This window comes from Cinclus cinclus, chromosome 25, assembly GCF_963662255.1.
Source record: "Cinclus cinclus chromosome 25, bCinCin1.1, whole genome shotgun sequence".
Lineage (NCBI taxonomy): Eukaryota > Metazoa > Chordata > Aves > Passeriformes > Cinclidae > Cinclus > Cinclus cinclus.
This window is the reverse complement of record NC_085070.1, coordinates 5,308,727-5,329,456: the sequence shown is the minus strand read 5'-3', so window position 1 is coordinate 5,329,456 and position 20,730 is coordinate 5,308,727. Positions and strand designations below refer to the sequence as shown.

General features: G+C 54.8%; 1 protein-coding gene across 1 annotated transcript in view; it reads right to left on the bottom strand.

Annotated features, from left to right (window-relative positions):
• Positions 1-18,312, bottom strand: part of NECTIN1 (nectin cell adhesion molecule 1) — an 89,222-nt gene extending 70,910 nt beyond the window's left edge. Inside the window, exon 1 of the mRNA XM_062508743.1 lies at positions 18,231-18,312. Within this exon, the coding sequence (XP_062364727.1) occupies positions 18,231-18,312 (82 nt within the window). The remainder of the gene's footprint in view (positions 1-18,230) is intronic.
• Between the last annotated feature and the right edge of the window lie 2,418 nt (positions 18,313-20,730).

Sequence of the window (20,730 nt, the reverse complement as noted above, 5' to 3'; positions counted from 1 at the left end):
GCAAGCTGAGCCTGGAGAAGCTCTGTCCCCCAGGCAGGGAGTGCTTCAATCAGCAGGGTCAGCACAGTTCTGTGCACAGCTGACCACACAGAAACCCCAGCACCTCACAGACAAGGCTTGGCAAGGCTCTGGGCCCTGGTGTGGACAGCTGGACTCCAGGAGCTCATCCCAAGGCTGGGATTTAGCAGGCAGGATGTAGGGATCAGGCGCCAGAGCTGACAAGCAGGGGCTTGGTCCTGCTCACAAATAAGCCGTGCCCTCCTCCACAAGGCAAACGCCAGCTGGCCAAGCCATGGCCGTCCCACTGCTCAGTCCCAAGGGATAATAATCCACAGACCTGGCACTACAGAACGCACTGGAGAGCCCTGGGCATTGCCAAATCCCTGCACCAAGCCAGAGTCAACATGGAAATGCTGCAAGTGGGAGCACCTGGGAAGCAGCCGGGGAGCTGGGACAGGATCCCTCAAGCAGGGATTGAGCTGTGGGGTCTGGCTGGCTCTGAGGACACCCCAAATTCACTCTCTGCAAAGAGGGGAACAGCCAGGGGCGTGTGCCAGTGCTTTTGCAGGTAGCCTGGCCATGGATCCAACTGCAGGTGCCTGCTGGACAGGTTTCTGTACATGGCAAGAGTTGCTAATGAGGGAATAAAAACTCAACTTCCCTCCCTCAGCAGTCTGCAACAGGGTTTCTACAGGAGCAGTTGTCCAGGCCTGGATCCCTAATCCCAACAAAGCCAGAGGGAAGCTAGACCCTGGTGTAGGAAGGATATCCTCCTCTCCTTGTCTTCCTTGGAGAGCAGAATCCAAACCCCAAGAAGGAGCAGGAGGAGGGGGAGTGGACACAGGTAACACTTTGCGGGTGCCTGTCAGCAGGGTTTGCTCTGTAAATAATATTTCACACCAGGGGCATGCTGAGTGCCAGTCAGTTCAGGTGCTTTGGCATGTATGAGGTTTGCTGGGAGCTGAGATGTTCAGAAAATCTGTCACTGGCCAGTGTGCTTCAATCTTAAAATAATTGATTAATTAAGAGCTGACCCTGAGCTTTATTTTTGAAGGTCTGTACCTAGCTCTAAATTCCAAAAAAGCCATTTTTATCTTTTGCCAACCAAACAAATCCAGCTTCAGACCTCTGATTAAATATTAACAACTTTGCACAGACCACAAGCAAGCTCCACAGCTATTTATTGCTCCAAAGGCAGCTGCAGCAAGAAACACAGAACAAAACAAACAAAAACCAGCCAGGAACGAACAGTGTCATCCACATCAACAAGTTTCCCTTGTGTGCTTGAGTCAGCTCAGAGCCAGGGGGCTCAGAGGCTCAGATTTTGGGGACCTGGTGCTGTTGGAGCTCTCCCAGCACCCCTTTCTGGAGTGCTCCTCACTTTGGATCTCACTGCAAAACCCCTGTGACGCCTGAAGAGCTCGGTCAGGGTGAACTGGTGACTGGCTGGATTTGTCAGCCTTTCATCCCCGCTTCCAAGCCTGGTCTTGGGCTGGCAGAGGCCTGGCAGTGACATTTAGGGACACGGGGATGAGGTGAGGGTGTGCAGGTGGCACTGAGCCCACCAGCAGCCACGGGGGTCAATGTTTGTCCCTGCACAGTCACAGCCAGAGCCAGGTGAGTGACACCACCAGAACCAAGGTCAAAACAACGTCCCCATGCCCAAAGTGTGACCCCTGCTTTGTACATCCCATACATCCATCAAAGCTTTTCCCCAGTATCATTCCATCCCCTGGAGCAACAGCACAAAAGGGGATTGTTCCCCATCATACTCCTAATCATAACTGGAAATAAAAAAGCAGCTGTGCCTGCGTTTGGGCGCTGGGCCAGGCTGGGATCCCCCTCCCCACCTGATTTCCCGGGCACGGGTTCAGGTTTCTGACGCACAGGATCAAATAACCCATCACTCAGGGCAAGATATTATCCCCTATTACCAATTCCATGCAAACAGCTCTGCTCTTCTCAGGATTAAAAGCCAATTAAAAAGCCTTGCTTTTCAAGGGGAGAGGAAGATGAGTGGAGGGATTTCTGTGGGGTTTTTGTTGGTGTCTGGCTGGTAGGAAATATCCCCCAGAAGAACTATTGATGAGTTCTTTTCGTATCACATTGATTTTGCTCAGAACCATTTGGGACTTGTGTCTCCAGAGGAAAAAAACAGAAACACAAAGAGGACAACAACAAAATCCCCACAAGCCATGTCCTAAAAAGGAAAAAGAAAGAAATTTTATTTGCAGGAGGATCAATGGTGTTTGCTGAAGTCAGCGATTGGTGTTTTGGGTTTCAAAGCTTTCTCAGGGCAAGGAAGCCTTACTCTCAAGGTGAAGAGCAAGCTCATAAATCTGGGAGAAGCTTCAAGCCCAGGATCTGCTGATTCCCCACTGCAGGGAGGGCAGAGCCAGCAGGAAAAGGGCATTTGCTCTGCAAACAAGGAGCAGGATGAGCGCTGGTAAATCGCTGCTCACGAGGGAACAGGTGACATTCAGCCCTGCTGCACTCAGATCTGGGATAAAGGGGAACACAAAGGTGACTTTAAGCCAGCTCTGCACTCACCGGGGCCATGTGAGCACCTGGCTCCTTATCTCAGCTCCCAGTGAGAGCCTCAGGTGGGAAATGCTGGGGAAACAAAGCTTGTCTTCAACACCTGACCCTGGCCCCAAAGCCTAAAATCATGGGATGGGTTGGAAGGGAACTTAAAGATCAAACTCCCACTCCCCTGCCAAGAGCAGGGACAACTTCCAGGTTGCTCCAAAGCCTATCCAACCTGAAATGCCTCCCATTGCCTCCTGCCCTGGGAGCAGACGTGTCCAGCAATGTGCTCAGGGCAGGGGGAAAGCCAGAAATGGGAAAAACTCCAGCTGGGACTGCAGCCAGCACAGCCAGACTCCACCACAAAAGTGAGAACACAGGGAGGACTCACCCCATCGACCCAGCTTCCCCGGATTTAGGAAGAACAAACAAAAAGCCTCATCATCAAAACCCCCCAGACTGCCTTTGCAGCAAGTGTCCTACCCCAAAGGATCCCTGGCTTTAGGATCACAGCATCATTAGGGTTGGAAAAGCCCCCCAAGAGCCCAATCTTTGCCCAAACACCCCCTTATCACTAAACCACAGAGCTTCTCCCAGCCTGTTCCTGCTGCCTCCCTGCCTCTCCCAGTTCATGCTGCTCCCAGCCCCAGCACCACCAGTTTGGAACCAGCTCCTGCCAGCCCTGCCACTCAGAGCAGCCTCTTGTGGCAGGGAAGGGGGAACTAGGGGTTTAGCACACCCACCCGCCTCAGCAGGCAGGTATGTGACCCCTCAAGGTCCTCTGCAGACCTGAATTGTTTCCTGTTTCTATCAGGATGCTAAACTAGCACAAAAACGTCTGTCTTTCTGTCAATCTGTCACTTCGCATTCGCTTCAAGTTTGTCTGTCAAACATTAGCCCAGATCTCGCTGTCAACGAGCAGATATTTATTTGTTGTTTCCTCTTATGTTTCCTTTATTTTTTTTTTCCAGGCCATTTCCACTTGAGATACACCCAGACAGGCAAAGCCATATGCACACAAATAGCAGGGCACCATTTTCACTCCATTCTAGACCTTTTTTACTGGAAAGACTGGGAGTAACTCGCTCTGACAAGTGACTCTTTGCATTAAAACCAAGCTGCCAGGCTCCTCTTGGGTACACACCTGGGCAAGGTGAGGGGATCTGGGCTGGGCAGAGATGATCTTGAAGGTCCTTCCAACCCAAAACAGTGTGGAATTCCATGAGAATGTCTCTGGGTCTGGGGGAAGAGACAGAGCCCCCTGTCAGAGCATCCTCAGTGCCTGCGGCCATGCCAGAGAGGCAGGAGAGCTCCCAGACCTCACCTGAACAGCTCTAGACCTCACCTGAACACATCCAGACCTCATCTGCACAGCCCAAACTCTCACCTGAACAGCTCTAGACCTCACCTGCACAGCCCAAACTCTCACCTGGCTGCCGCCACACACCTGGATGGAAGACCCAACCTTCAGGGGAAGGGAGAGGCAGAGAGCAGGAGGAACCTTGGGACAGCACAGCCCTAAGGGGGGACACAGAGAGGAACCAGAAGGATCCCCTCCCTCTCCTCTCCATTTCCACCTAGGATAAAAAAAATTTAAAAAAAAAAAAAGGAACATTTTTCCTGCCTGGATTCTTTTTCCCAGAGTCCCCCAGCCCATCTCAAGCCACCCCATCGCCATGGCAACGGGCCGAAGGAACAGATGGGGCTGGCAGGCAAATCCCCCTTGGAGGTGAATGCTCACATGGGGACAGCCTTGGGCACAGGGACAGGGACAGGGACAGGGACAGGGAGGTCACCCCTTGGCATCCCTTCCCTCATCCCCCCCAGACCTTGGTGGCACCTCGGGGTGGCTTTGCAGGAAGAAGAGACAGGGATGCTCCCCTCCCAAAGAGCCTGAGATCCACCTGGCTATGGGAAAATCCACATTTTCTCAGACATCTGGAGCATCTCCCTGCCCTCCTCCAGCAGACCTCACCCCTAAACCAGAGCATTGCACAACAGGATGGGCACAGGGGACAGAATTCCCATCCCTGGAGTGAGTGGGCACAGGGCTCAGCCGTCCCAGCTTTCCCAGACGGATTCATCCAACCAGACTGGGATGAGGAGCAGGGTGGGTGAAGATAAAACTCAGCCTCTAATCTCCCTGTGGATTAACCATCCACGTGGGGCCGTGGTGTGGGACTTTGGAGCAGGCAAACAACAGCTGAGCCCTCCTGGAGATGCCACAGCTCCTCTGGAATATCAGAGGGGAGCAGCCAGACCTGTCCTGGGCACCCAGAGAGAAGAGGGTGTTCTTTCTTTCCTTCTTTCTTTCTTTCTTTCACCTCATCTTTCACCTCATCTTTCCTCACCCTGTTTGCAAACCTGATGCAGCTTGTTGTGCTCAGCCCCAGAACTGGTTCCTTTTTTTTTTTTTTTTTTTTTGAGAAAACAGCAAGTGTGAAGCTACACTTCAAAGCCTCCAAAGCTGTCTGGGCCTGCACAGGTGAAGGACTCTGTGGGGAAACACAGGCTGAGGGCATCAATAAACTCAGCTGCAAGAAAAGGAAAGACACAAAGAAATGGCTGTTCCTTTAGGAACTTCAGCACAGGCTGCCTTAGATGCTGGAGCTCATTTTTTTCTAAAAAATCCAAAGCAACACCTGCTCTCCAGAGCCAGTTTTGGAGCTGTTACCACCATTATCCCAACTTCATTTACTGCACACTAACCCCTGTGGGTCATGGCTGCGTTCTGCAGCCCTGTCCCCATTCCCACAGGGGCCACACAGCTTTCCTTGTCCATGGGAGATTCTGGGGCTGGGAAGCAGCATTCCTCATGGCTCAGGAGCCAGAGGAGGCTGAGCTGGGGAAGCAGGGTGGGAGATGATGGGGCTGAGAGGAGAGCAGGGAGCCAAACTTCTCCCTTCTTCTCCCTTCTCCCTTCTCCCTTCCCTTCCCTTCCCTTCCCTTCCCTTCCCTTCCCTTCCCTTCCCTTCCCTTCCCTTCCCTTCCCTTCCCTTCCCTTCCCTTCCCTTCCCTTCCCTTCCCTTCCCTTCCCTTCCCTTCCCTTCCCTTCCCTTCCCTTCCCTTCCCTTCCCTTCCCTTCCCTTCCCTTCCCTCCCCTCCCCTCCCCTCCCCTCCCCTCCCCTCCCCTCCCCATGGCCCTGGCACACTCTCAGGGGTGCTGGGTGCTGGCCCGGGGGCCCAGCCTGGCCCAACCAGCTCCCAGCCCACACCCGTGGGAAGCTCAGGATCCCGTCCTGCCTCTCAGGTGTGGCCCTTGGCCCGCGGGCTCCCGCCCGGAGAACGCTCCGTGCCAGCTTGGGAAGGGCAGCAAAGCCTCCCAGGGTGGATGGCAACACCAGCATCTCTTTTTGGGGCTTCCTCTCCTTCACAGGGGGTTCCTAGGTGGTTTTATTTTCCCTTCTGGTGTCTGGAATGCCAGGGGTTTTCTGTGCAGAATGGGTTTTGGGTGCAGGAGCAGCACAGCCCAGCCTGCCCCACACCCTCCCCCTGCCCCACGAGCCCACCTCTTTCCTTCCCTCTGCTCCCTTTCCCGGATGAAAGCTGCCTCCCCTCCCTGTATTGCAAACATTATTCAGCTCTGAGATAAGAAGCTCTCCAGCAGCACTTTATTAATCCCACAGGAGGCAGAAAGAAGCAGAGTGAAAGGGTTCAGCGTGGCCAGGACAGAGACTAATGTTCCACAAAACACCTTAGCAAGAGAGAGCCGTGTCTTTTTTTCCCAGAAAGTCTCCTGGGCAGCTTGGTAATAATTAACAATTATCGAACTTTAAACCCTCCATCTCTCTCTGTGTGTCCTGGCCAGGATTCTGTAATCACTCCCCAGTCTGGAACACTCCCAGCCCGGGGTGCTGGGGTGCACTGGGGCTGCAGGGTGAGGAGGAGGAGGATGCAGACAGACTCCGTGGGCAGGCAGGAGGCAGCTGCTGACTCTGCTGCTTCCCTGCTTCTCCACCGAGCTTGGATGTGAACCTCCCTTCCTTCCTCCAATGAATCCTGCAGCTCTTTTGGCCACAGAATGAAGTGGCTCTTTGTGGCTCTTCCCAGGGAAGTTTCTCCCAGCCCCAGAATGCCATAGACTTGCATATGGCTGAAATCATCATCTACCCAGGAGAGAGACTCAGAGCTCTTGCAGCACAGAGACACTTGTTTAAACCCATCTGCTGTCTGAGGCAGCCACAAGCAGTGCCATGTGAGGCTCACACTGGGACAAACTGGGTGGCTCAGAGGGCCTGGGTTCCATCCCTCCCTGCTGGGAAGACCACAGAGTTTTGGAAATGCTTGCTCATGCAGCAAAGGGTGTTTCTGTTATCTGCATCCCTCCAAGGGGCAACCCAGGTGTCAGGAATCCTGCCCACAGCTACGTGGGGAGTTTTTGGGAAAAGCAAAACTCACTGCAGGTGTCTGGAGACTCTCACTGCTGTCATGGTGGGACAGATTCCTTCCTGCCTCAGCAGCCACGGCAGAGCCAAGGACAGGGCCCTGACAGTCATTCCTGCTGCATTGTCCAGCAAAGAGCCAGGGTGTGGGTGGGAAGGAGCAGGGAAGTGCAGAGATGTCCAGCCCACACCTCTCACCCACCTGCAACCCCTCTTCTGGAAACCAGAGGTGACCCAAATGCAAAACCAGCAGAGCAAGAAATCGAGAGACCTTTGGATTCAAGCAGGCAGGGAAGCCAAAGGGCCATGTCTACCCAAATCCATGATGTCAGCTCCACATCCCACACCCAGAGCAGCCACAAACTGGGCCCAGTGTTTGCACTGACAGAATATTTGTACATGGATCCGTGCAAAAGCATTTCCTGCCTTCTAAACTCCCTGGGCAAGGAGCCTCCTGCTTCTGGCTGCTGTGAAAAAAATGACCAAATAAAGAGGAGTCACCTTTCCCCCTGCTCTGCAAATGTCTCCTGCTTGGATCGGGGAGGATCAGGTGTGCAAAGCACCCTGCAGACACGGGGCAACGTGAGCAGAGCAGGGAGGGACAGCTCCCAGCAGCTCCTGACAAGGAAAGGCACACAGAGGTGAAGTGAGCTGGCCAAGGATATTCCAGAGAGCTTGTGGCAAAGCCAGGAAATGCTGCCAGCCCTTCTGAGCTCAGCCTGCCTTTGCCATCACCTCCAGGCCATTCTTTCCCTGTAAGTAAAAGCTGATTCACGCCTGGTAGGAGTCGGTGTGAGGCAGCAGATATTCCCATTTCCAGGGAGGTACTGTAAGGTACTCCGCGGGCATGGCTGCATTTGAAATGTCAAGAATACAAAAAAAATATATGTACTTAAGGAGAATGATTTGAGCCTTTTATTTCCAAAGTGAGCTTAGAGGCAGTGAAAGGTCTCAGATCAATACCAGCAAAACTGCAAATTGGAGTTCTCCCCTTTGCCACAGAGAGGGTACAGCTGAGCCAGCATCTGCACAAACAGCCTGCCCACAGCCCCTGCCAGCCTGCCTCAGCTCTGACCTTGAGGAGAGGGAAACTCCCCCTTCCCTTGCAGCCCTGGGCTTTTTTTCCCTGGATGCTGATTTATTTAACTTGGGTACATTCTGTCTAGGGAAGAACCTGAGTCTTGATAAACTCACTCCATGTGCACACGGAGGAGAAGCCTGCTTCATCCTGCAGCTGGAGAGAAAGCCCAAGGGGGTTTTGCAGCACAGATTTGGAGGTAAATCCAGAAGAGAGCTCAAGTGCCAGGCTGGCTGCGGCATTTTGGAAGGTGAAATGCAGTTGCCTGCTCAAGTGCCCCATTACAAACAGGCTTTTCTTCTCCTCCCTGCCCCACAGCTGTCCCTGTGCTCGGCCCCGTGCCCCAGGGACCCCTGGAAAGGTTGTCCCCATCCAGAGATGGGATCAATACAGCTGTCAGGCTCTGGCCACATTACCCCTGCTAATTGGAATTACAATAGGCAGACTGCAGCTTTCACTCCATCTCTCTGTCGCTTGTCATAATGTAATCAAAATCTCTCTCTCTCTTTATCACCCAGCGTGACAGGAGCAGAGGCAGCCAGGAGACTACAAATTCCTTCAGATCTCACTGGGGCTGGGGAGCTTTGCCACAGGGCTGGGGAAAGAACCCCTCAGTGCCAAACTGCAGCTTTTGGATGAGCAGGATAACAGGAGAAGACCCTGAACCCCCAAGGGGCTGGGAAAAGAACCCCTCAGTGCCAAACTGCAGCTTTTGGATGAGCAGGATAACAGGAGAAGACCCTGAACCCCCAAGGGGCTGGGAAAAGAACCCCTCAGTGCCAAACTGCAGCTTTTGGATGAGCAGGATAACAGGAGAAGACCCTGAACCCCCAAGGGGCTGGGAAAAGAACCCCTCAGTGCCAAACTGCAGCTTTTGGATGAGCAGGATAACAGGAGAAGACCCTGAACCCCCAAGGGGCTGGGAAAAGAACCCCTCAGTGCCAAACTGCAGCTTTTGGATGAGCAGGATAACAGGAGAAGACCCTGAACCCCCAAGGGGCTGGGCAGAGCAGGGAGAAGAGAGGAGATGCTGCGGGCAGGGGGTGCAGCACCAGGGTGTGACCAGAGGCAGCCACAGGTTGGTTGTGGAGGTGAGCAGAACCCAGGAAGGAGCCTCCCTCCTCTTCCTCACTGCCTCCTGCCATCCCAGGCTCCTGCCTCTCCCCAGCCACAGGTTCCCACCGGCTGCCAGAGCCAAAAGGGAGCAGGGGATCGCTGGATAAGGCACGAGGCAGTTTGGCACGGGGCACTGAGCACAGGAACAAAGCTCTGTGCTCACCCAGGAACCTGGGCACGTCTCACTCCCCCTGCTCTGAGGGCTTGGCCAATTTACAGACCCAGGGTGATCCATCCTGGGCAAGTGGTGCAGCATCAGTGATTTGTTGGTCATTATTAAACAGCGCTAATGCAGGGACTGAATTACCCAGAGGAGGGAGGGATCAGCAGCCTGGACGTACCCAGCTCCCCTGAGAGTGGCCATAAACAAAACTTAAATAATTAGAGTGCTTGGGTGGAGATGCAGCCTCTAAGTATTCTTAGGCTTGCGCAAATACGGGAAATAAATTCTTGGAAGGTGCCAGGCTGGATGGGGCAGAGGGAGGCTCATTTTCCAGATCACTTGAGAGCAGCCGTTATAAATCTCAGTGAAAGATGCACCTCCCCAGGCTGGCGATATTTTTAAACTCCGAGAGAGAGAGAGAGAGGGGGGGGGGGGGGAGAGGAAAACCACATTTTAGTATTTACACCACAGGCGAAATGGGTATTTAAAAATCAGGATACATTTTCCAAAGTCTGTTCCTGCCACACCAACAAATAAAGAATTTTCTTTCTATAGTGTGCTAGCTGGCAATATTAGCCCCAGAGAATTCACTGCTACCACCATCATTCTGTTGTGAGCTGAGAAATCAAACTCCCAGAAGGACTGGGGGAGTCAGGGGATAAAGGTTCTTTCACTGGCAAATTGCTACTCCAGCTCCCAACTGAATCAGCATCAAATGCAAATCCTTGGAATCCTGAGGGATGACTCCTGCTCTGTCCCTGGGATGATGTCCCAGGGGATGTCCCAGCCCTGGTGAGGCCACCTGGAGCTGGGAATCCATGGATCAGCATGGGCTGGATCACCAGGCCAGTTTTCCTTGCTGATCCTTCGCTGTGCTCCAGCTGGTCAGTGCTGGAATGGGCACACGTGAGCTGGTTTTTTGGGTGGACATCCAGGAAATCTTGTCAGGAGCTGATTGATCACAGGTTGAACGAGGCTGCCGGTGGCAGAACGTGAGAGTTCCCACCCTAGCTCTCCTGGAGAACCCCAAATAAGAACTGCCAAGGCACTACCTTTCCCTGCAGCCTTCCCTTTCCTCAGTCCTGCTCCTCATTCCCTCCTCGGGCACAGAGAACATTCCCCCTTTTACAACCTCTGCTCTGTTCAAGCCTTTCTCCCTCCCTCCCACCCCTCCCCAGGACTGCTGCCATCCTGAAAAGGATCCCATCCAGCTCCTATCAAAGGGATACACCAGCACACCCATCAGGCATCACAGAATCCAGCAAATCCCCAAACAAGCCTCCTGGAAAGATCAGAGCACTGTAATCACTCCCTGAACGAGGAGATCCCAACAAACCCTCCCCCACTTTCCCTGGGTTCTTGCTGAACCCGAGCACGAGGTAAATTTGGCAAAGCTCAGCCCCATCACTGGGAAAAGTCTCTCCAAAAAACTCACGCACAGAGAGCTCCTGGACTCTCCTGCTCCCACGGCAGCACCCAGATATTGGGAGGGCTGAACTGGAGTAAAGAGATCCAAGAATTGCCCTTTCCCCTCAGCACCTTGCACACAAAAATAAACTCACCATTCCCAAGGAAAATATCCAGCACTCCATCAAGCCTAGCAGAGCCAAGAGGGGTCCTGTATCCAATGGAAACTGGCAGCTGATATAAATTACAGCATGGCAGGGATGCTGCTATGCAACACATCCCTGATCCTCAATGGCCAGAAATGGGCACTGCCTTAGTTCTGCCCCACATCCAGAGATGTCCCTTCCTCCAGCACGCTCCCCAGACACTCTGGTGGTGCAGCTGACCAGGGGAAGAGCCCAAAGAGGCTCAGGAATGAGCAGCCTGTGCAGCTGGGCACCACCAAATCTGCTGCTGCCTCCTGTTCCAGCCCTTAAAACAACATTGTCTTGGCTACACGAGGAGACAGGCAAGAAAAATGAAATACAACCCTTCCAGAATGGGGGAGATCTTCTTCTTGTGTGTTCTTACAGCCCCTAAACTGACCTGGATTATCCATCCTTAACGTCTCCTCTAGTTCTGGCACCCCCAGGTTAGGAAAGCCGTCAGCACTGGTGGTAACAAGACTCTGGGCTTGCCTCCAAGGGGTCTCTGCTGATTGTGTAGCCCAAAAAAAGTCAGAGTGAAGCCCCTTGGATGCCTCTTCCTGAGAAAAATGTAGCCAGAGCTTGATGGAGTTAATTGTCCAGTGAAAAGTGTCCTCACTGCAGGCTTTGTACGGCGTTATGTCTAGGAGAGGCTTCAAGGCAAGGGGAACCTCCATGGAGGCCATGGGTTTGGATGAGGGGTGAGTTATGACTCCACAGAACTGATAACTCAGAACTGGTAACTCACAGCTGATAACTCATCTGGCACCAGGCTCATGCTGGGCTGCTCAAGGACAGGGCAGGGTTCATCCCTCCCTTGCTGCTCTCTCCTGCCACAGTTCCTCACAGAGCAGCAAAACCATCCCGTGTTAAGCTGTTCTGCACAGAAATCAGGAACAGAGTGACAGAAACTCTGACCTTTCTCCTCCCCTACTTCTCCTATTAAACTCTCCCCTGGGTCTGTGACTTCTGCCCATCAGGGACCATTTGTAACCCTTGGCTTTGCCAGGACACTCAGTACAACAACCTCTAATTACAGCCCTCTGCTCTTGAGTCACCCCAGCCTCTCATACACATCAGCATCAGACCCTGAGCCCACAGCCAGAACTCTGCCCCCAAACTGTGCCCTTGGGTGGTGAAAATGGTCAGTGGAAAGCTGCTCGAGCAGCATTTCCCTTGGCCCAGAGGCTGTCCTGCCAGGGGATAAGAAATGACACCTGGTTTTGCCAAATGTGAGAACCTCAGTGCAGAGCAGGCACCAGGTGAAATCCCTGGACCCACCTGACACAGCACCGCAGCAGCCTCACTGCCTGGAGCCTCACACAGAGCACTCAGGAAGCCACAGAGCACTTCATTCCAGCTCCCTCGGGTCCCTCACAGACAGGCCTTTGTGCTGGAATGGCTCTGGGAAGGCTGGATGCTAGCCCTGAGCTGCACGGACCCTCAGTCACTCCTGGCTGTGCCTCCTGATGCCTCTCTCCAGCACGGGGGGAGGGAAGGAGGGATGGATCTTCCACAAGAGAAGCAAAATAGCCTCAAAATCAGCCTGATTACAGGCAGGGAGAGAACTGCAGGGAAGAGAGGTGGAGGCTGAGTCCTCTTGCCTAACCAGGCTTGGGAGTACCTGCTGTGTCTCAGCCAGGTGGTCCATCTGGTGCCTGCCGCTGCTCCAAGGCACGGATGTGATTTGCAGGTCCTGGACCACATCTGGAGCATCCCTGCATGGTTGGGAGCAGATGGAAGCACTTTGCTGTTTCCTGCAGCTAAAAAGGCAAATAGGCTGGGATGGAGGACAGAAAACCCCTTCACTGTGCTTTAACTGCCAGGGAGGTGAATCCCACTGATCCTGCCTCTCTTAGGCTCTTCTCCCTGCGCACCTGGAGGCTGAAGTGCTGTCCACCAGTCCCCAACTGGTCTGGCTTAGAGCCAGGGAGGGCAGGCCTGCAGCAGACAGAGGCAGAGTTGGGTGGATAACGCTTAGAAATGCTTCCCTCTTGCATCACACCCAATAATGTCAAGGCAGGATTATAAACCTCCTGCAGGGACTGCTTGGTGGTGGGGGAATGGAGAGGAGATGGTTCATCAGGTTGGGTCAGTTCCTGCCATGCATCCCCAGCACCCCACAAAGCTGCTGACATGACAAGAGACCTCTGTGCCTCCCTAACCTGGGCCCTGCTGTCCCTCGGAGCTGGGGACAGCAAGGGACTGAAGCTGGCTCCCCTTTTCATGGCCAGGAGCTGCTCTTTGTGTGCCCTGGGAGTGCAGCAGAGCTCTGTGGGAAGGGCTGCCATCAGTGCCCAGAAGGGGACAAGCACTCCGTGGGCAGCAGGAGTTGAGCTCCACGCGTCCCCAGGTGCCCGTGGAGGGTGGGACACAGCACAGGGCACGGACAGTAACGTGGTGCTGCACAGGGCAGCAAATTTCACATCCCATTTCTCCGCGTGACAGAGGAGGGACGTTAAACCCAGTGTGGTGACAGAGGAGAAACTCCTTCTTCCCACGAGTGGCACTTCAGCATTTGAGCAATTTTCTTCTGCTACAGAGCCAAGGGTCTCCCCTTGAAATCCCTGTGTGTGTGTGTGCTGGGATGTGCCTCAACCCATCCTGGACTAATCCTTCACTGGGAGAAGGCAGGGAAAATGTGCAGCTGGGAGAACATCCATGGCTTAACAGTAGCCAGGAGGAAATGTATCTCATTTGTGACTTAAACAAATCTTTACCTGAAACTGTGGGTTCGGGAGCTCGGAATTCTCCGTGCTGGGATGGCTGAGCTCTGGTAATTAACACAAAGAGGTGTCTCCAGTGCAAACTGGGTCCCTGATCCAGTGGCTGGCGGCACCAGCTCACCCTTCAACAGAGCTGCCCTGATTTAATCTGACGTTATTTGAAAAAGCAAGATCTCCAGGGGCTGTGAGATTGGAGTACCTTTCTTTGTCCCTCCCTCATTTGTTTCTGCTTTTTTGCACTGATAAGCCTGGCTGGCCTGTGAAAGGGACTGAGCAAGAGCCATCAGCACCTCGGGCAAGGATCTTGTAAGACACAAACCCGTTCTCAGCAGCCCTGAGGACTGTGGCCAACCTCCTGAGCACTGGCCAACTCACCCCTGCTGCTCTCACACACAGCCCAACTCCAGCTCTTCCAAAAATTTATGGCTTGGAGCAAACCAGGTGGAAGGTGTCCCTGCCCAAGGCAGGGGGCTGGAAAGAGATGATCTTTAAGGCGCCTTCCAATCCAAATAATTCTGGATTCTGTGATTAAAATCCCTTTTTCCTGCAGTGCTTGCCCCCACCCCTGGCTGCTGGCAGTGCTGTGTAACTCCCCAGGGCACTGGAGGTGGGAAAGAGCCTCCCCCTGGCTCAGAGCAGCCACTTGCTGCTGTCCCCCCAGGCTGTCCCCAAACTCAGTGGCACTAGCAGAGGGCACGAGGTGCCAGTGGCAGCCGGGCCTGGGAAGCAGGTCAGGGACAACCGGCTCTTCTGGTTCCTTCCATGATTCAGCTGAGGTGTGAGCCCTGCTCAAAGGAGCCCCGTGGTGCCTCCCTATAAAGCCTGGCTTTTGTGGCTGGTCCAGCTGCGGCCCAGAGCAGGGGTGATGCAAGGAGAGACGTGCCAGGCTCTGCCAGCATCTCCTCGGCCACCAGCTCATCCCAAGCATTGGATGTGCTGCTGGAAGTGCCCCTGGCTGATGGGACTGGGCTGGGAGCTCCTGTCCGGTGACCACTGCTGGTCTGGGGGGGCAAAGAGCAACAGCCAGGGCTGTCCCTGGCTCTGCCATGGGGCAGACACCCTCCTGCTCGTGGGCTGAGCTGCCTCTCCCCCAGCCTGGTGCCTCACCCACGCTGACACACTCAGCAGTTCCTCAATTCACTCCGGGGTAAAACCCGACTGGTCGGTTTAAGTGAGGTTTAATGAGAAAAAAAAAATCAGCCAAAGACACGCTTTTGCTTCCCGAAATAGCCTGATGCTGCTGTTTGTGAGTTTTGGGAGGAGGCAGGTGGCGGGGGAAGAAAAAATAACAACCAAGAACTCAACCCAAAGGCTGAAGGAGACTCTGGCAACTTTTTTTTTTTTTTTTTTTTTTTTTTTTGCATTTTGGAAGCTATTTTGAGATATTAAAGCAGCTCTAAAAAGTACAAGACGGAGCAGATCCTGCAATGATACGCTTTGGCTCTTCCCAGCACTCCAGAGAGCTGTTGTACCTCCCCGAAACGAGCCCTCCCTCCAGCTGCAGCCAAGTTCAACCTCAGCCCTGCAGGTCACCACGGCTCACTCAATGCTCCTTTCAAGCACCGCGATGGAAAAACCCTGTGTCAAAGCAGCTCCAGCCATCTCTGCTGCTCTCCCCTGTGGAGCATCTCAAAGCACTTTGCAAAGTGTTGCCAGGCCCCTCTGGGAGATGAGGAGGTAGCCCAGCAATGGCAGAGAGGAATTTGTCTGCAGTTTGGGAGCAGAGGCCCAGATGTGCAGAGGCAGGACCAGGCACAGATGATGCCTCTGCTCTGTGTGGCTGCATCTCAAGCTGCAGGAGCTCCACGGCAGGGATAAACAGACAGATTGTTAAAGGCTTGTAAAGCATAAATTTAACTGCAAGTGTTCTTAAACCTCTGCAGATCAGCTGCCTGGGATCCCTCCTCCCCTTCCCCCACGGCTTTCCAGTAACCCCTGTTGATATCAATATCTTGAATGGAGCGTGAGTTGATACCTGGTTCCAAATGGATGGGCATGGAAGGCTGCAAGAACCATGAATTGAATCTGTTCTGGACGATTGAACTGCTCACATTAAAGATAATTTGTAAAGCAGATTTTTATACGAGACTCCTTACAGCTTTTACAGCGGCGGAACTTTTATTTCCTTATCAGAGGAAAAAAAAAAAAAAGAAGCTAACATTGTCTGAAAGGGGAGGTGGGTGGGAACAGAATGAAATGGCATTGATCAGCTGGACATGAAAGGTTTTCCAGAGAGCAGGCACTGCTCTGATCCTTCTCGGGTGTTGGGTATGAAACCACATTTTCCAACAAGTCCACAGCTACTAATTCACCTGTAGTAGAGGATCCTGAGATTCCTCTCCTTGTTAAGCAAGCTTGTCTGTATTCAAAGCTTAAACACAGCTTTATATATGTTTATATATATGATTTTGGCACAATGCATCATGAACTCGAGGAACTACATGCCTCAGGAAGGCATCCAGACCTGGGGGTCTGGTAAAGACTCTCTGCTTTGTGCATCACTGTGCTGGTCCTTCCCTGCAGCTCTGGGTCCAAATGAATGAATGAAATGAATGAATCAATATTTAATATACAGGATCAGACACTCCTGCAGCTGTGGGGCATCCACCACCGAACTGGTCGGGTCGAGAGCGTCGCCCACACAGGCTGCAGGGCACCGGTGCTCAGGGCCAGGGTTTGGGAAGGATTATCCTCCTGGAACACTGCGGAGCTGGCTCTACCCCGGCCTTGGCAAGGCACCACGAGATGCACCACTGCCTTATCCTGGCAGAGCTGTCAGCGGGACAGTGCAAGACAAACTGCCACGCTACTGCAGTGGCAGGAGATGAGCCCGCCTGGCTGCTGGCAGCACAGCCCGAAGAACAGCCAGAAATAGGAGATGTGCGGGGAAAAAGTCTCTCTTGGCAGGACAAGGTGAGATGCCAAGCTGTGTCAGGGTCACTGCGTGTCTCCTTGGTGAAAGCAATTCCCAGGGGAGCACAAAGTCCTTTTGGTTCAGGCAGCACAGTCACCACAACATTACTGCCCCTCCAGTGCCTTTCCCCGGGGTTGTGGGGAGGGGTTCGTTCCTGCACGGGGCTGCCCGGGGGGAGGATGAGGAGGGAAGGACGGGTGAAGAACAGCATGGAAAGTTCTGATACTCCTTGAGAGGAGCCGGAGCTCAGCCAGGCACCTGCCTGCAAGCGCAGAGGAGCGCAGGGAGCCCGAGGCTGTCCCTTCCGTCACCTCTTTTTGCAATGCACAGCAGATCCCTTTGTCCTGGGAACACCGAGGTACACCCAGCCCTGCTTTCTCATTGCCCTGTTAACCTTTTCCTTCTCACAGCCTCCCCGGCTTCTGGATCACCACCCCCTCCCATTTCATCTCTGTCCTCATCCATTTTAACCAGACCATCCAGTCGCTGTGATCTGTTGATCTCCCACGTCCTGATGTTATCACACCCCTCTCTTTGCCGGAGCCAGGGAACTCCGGGCCCTGGCATTTGCGCTGATGGCCCAGAGCTCGCTCACTGCGGCCACATCTCAGTCACAGCCCAGCCGGCCTGGCTGCTCCTCTGGGACGCTGCCCCAGCCTCAATACCGGAGGAGTGGACGCGATTCCACCCTGCCTTCACCGCAACTTCTCTCCAGCTGCAGATCCCAGCGCTGCTGCAGGCACAGGCTGGATCCACTCCTGTGCCCGCTGCCAGCGCTCCAGCCCCAGCCACCAGCAGCCGAGCCCCAAAAAGGCAAAACATCGGCTCCGTTTGCATCTCTCACTCCATTCACAAGCTGTAAACGCAGACTGCCGACCCCCTTTCCACGGCTCCGACTCCCGGAAAGCCCTCCAGGATGGCATTAACCCGTTCTGCACTGGAGCAGAATAAATGAGTCCCCGCAGGGCACTCGCCAAAGTGGGTCACTCTCCGCTTGCCAGCGCTGTGCTGAAGCCCGGGGCAGGTCCTAGCCCAGGGAAGGGACACACGGACTGCTCTGCCACCGCCCGGGTGGCTCCCACGAACTGGGGAACAGTCGCTGCACATCTCTGCCCGTTCCCCAGATGGATCAGAACCCAAGGGATGGATCGGAACCAAAGCGATGAATAAGATGCCATCAGGCAGCCAAGCTCAAAGGCTGCGAGAGGAAGCGCTGAAAGCTGGGAGCGGTCCAGCCCCTCCGCAAAAGAGCCCGTGGGAAGTGTGTGCGGAGGGGAGCGCCGATTTTGGGGATGCTGGAGAGACGAAACCCTCCATCTCTCCTCCCGAAACATCTGCGCTCCGTGCCCAGCCTCGTGGCTGCCTTTCCGGGGAAGCCTGGCTGCTGCGCCTCGCTAGACGCTGCTCGATCCAAAAAGCAAACAAACGGCCTCAGCTCGCAGGGCTCCGGAGCCCGCTGTCTGCAGCTGCTTCCAAAACAAACGAGCGTGTTGTTCCGAGGCGAGCCGGCGCTCAAACCGGCCCCGGCTCTCTCCCACCTTCGCACAGATGCTCCCACACCTGCTCCAGACCAGGGCGCGCACCCCAAAACGCCGATCCCACCCCTCCCCGCCGCTCCGCAGCCCTCCCCGCACCCCGTTTTCCCCCACGGGCACCTCGCAAATCTCCTCCGGGGCTGCCTCCAGCCCCGCAGCGCCCCGGCGGTGCCCAGCGCCCTCCGGGGACCGGCTCACCTGGTAGGAGCGCGGCTGCCAGGATGCAAACTCCGATAGTCCACCACGATGCACGGCAACTTGTCTGCAGCCGTGAAGCCATGAGAGTTCCTTAAGAGCGATGGGCAGGGGTCGGTCTGGCAGCGCCGCGGGGCCCCCCACCCTCCCAGCCCCCGGTGATGCTCAGGTCTGCTTGAAAAAAAATTCAAAAAAAAAAAAAAATTCAAAAAAAAAGAAAAAAAAAGATCGTAGGTGAGTGAGGACAAAGAGGTGGCGGGAGGGCGGGAGGGCTCCGAGGGGAGCTCCGCACATCCACGGGGCCCCTCTGGGCGGGCACGGGGCGCTCGGGCCGCGGGGCAGCGCGGGCGCTTCCTTCCGCAGAGCCCGGGTGAGTGACGAGGGAAGGGCGAAGAAAAGGGGGGGGGGGGGGGGGGTGGTTGGAAATACGATTAAAAAAAAAAAAAAAAAGGGGGGGGGAATTGAGAAAAAAAAAATTCAAGCAAAAGAAACCTCCGACAAAAAAGAAAGAAAAGAGGCAAAACAAATAAAGAGCAGCGAGGCAGAGCCCTCCGCGGGCTGCGGCGGTGCCGTGGCTCCGGCGGCGGGGCTCGGCAGCCCCCGCCCGCTGCCCGCCCTGCGCTGGGGCCCCGGCGGCGCTCAGGCGGTGCCGGTGCGGGGCCGGGCGCGGCGCTCCATGGCCGGGCGGGGGGCGCGGGGCCGGGCCGGCCGCGGGGCGGGGGTGCCCGGGTGCGGTGCCCGGGTGCGGTGCCCGGGTGCGGTGCCCGGTGCGGGGCTCGGCGGCCGCGCTCGCACTCACGCACACACTCGCGGGCGGGGCCCGCCCCGTGATGTCAGCGCTCGAAGAAGGAGGGCGCAGCGTTAACCCTTCGCCCGGCGGCTCCCGGGGATGCGCGGCGAGGGCGGGACGGGTGTCCGGGCTCGCCGCCCGCCCCTCCGGATGTTGGCAGCTGGCGGCAGCTGGGCTTTGTTCGCCGTGTCCGGCCTCGCCGCGCAGCCCAGGGCGCCTCGCCGTGGGCTGGCGGAGGTGCTCCTGCCTCGCCACCCGGGGCTCGTGGACTTGAGGATGTTCCTGAATTCCCTTCGGACGCCGGAGCGCCCCGGCCGCGGCTCTGGCGGTGCCCGACACCCGCCTTCCAGACCGAACATATTTTTTTTTTTTCGCCCTGCGCGATGTGAGATACGTGGAGCCTAAAGCGGCAATCCGAAAACGCCTGGGATGTGGATACCGCGGCGTTTTCCTGGGGCCTGCTGAAAGAAGGAGCTTGTTCCGGCCACCCTCTGTGTGCGCTGATAAGCGAGGGGATTCAGAACTGGCACGAGAGCTGATGCGCAGGAGGAGGGGGCAGCGGTTTCGCCGAGCTTTGTAGCAGCCTTTATTGTGTGGACGCAGACACAGCCTCTGTGGATCTCTCGCTAAGGAGGTGTTTAGCCTGCTAATGCCGGCTCCTGAGCTGCCCTGGCCTCTGCGAGGATGCTGAACCCCAAACAAAGATGTGAACAACAATGACAACAACCAACAACAAAGTCATGTTGATTTCAAGCTCCATTAGAACAACACGGGAACAAATCAATGCCTGGCAGGCAGAAAAGGACAGAATCAGTGGGGAAGGATACCACACATAGTGGGAAAAGGGAAAGGGGGGGCAGCCAGCGGCTATAAAAAGATACCCCTAAGGACCCCTTCAGCAGTCTCCTCCTCCTTTTAATTCCTTTAGAAGTTAATTCCTGTTCAAGGGAAGGATGGGCAGCTCTGTAACAAAGCGGATTAGCCAGATACAAGGTTTGTTCCGAAATAACAAAAGTTATTACGTAGTAATGAGGTTTAGTTAATAGATTCACAGGCTGTAAGGCCGCTGGGATTCCTTTGGACATCCTGCCTGTGGAGCTGAGGCTGCTGAACTGATGATTGCTGCCTCCTGCCTCTCCTCTAAAGCTGCAGACCTGAGCTCAGGAGTGCAACCCCCCATCCTTGCGGACAGGCAGGCTATGGAGAGTTCCCAGAGTCCTTGTTGCTGGTTGGTTTTCCTGCCCGTGGAGTGTTTATCTGTCTAATTTCAGTTTAAATCCATAAAATCTCATTATTTCCTTTCCCAACTCCATTAAAGAGATACCTCCGATGAGGCATTGTTCCCCTGGGCAGGTCTCTCTGAGTTACCATGGAGTTCCCCACATTAACAACTTCCAACTTACATTATTCCCAGTGTTACACTCGCCTTTCTCCCGTTTATTTTGTTGTCACCGCACCTGAGCTGATGTCCCTGAGATCTGTGGGGCAGCCACACCTCAACACTCCTCCTTTCAGCTCCCTGCATTTCAGGTGCGGGGGAGGAAATCACATTTCCTTTCAAGAATCTGGGGAGATTTGATAAAGCCTTGGGGCATTGGCCTCCCAAATCACAGACCTCAACCATGTGAGACAAAAATGTAAATCCATTTAGCAGCAGCAGCAGCAGCAGCAGCAGCAGTGGACCATTAGCCCTGGTGCATCAGGCCTGACTTA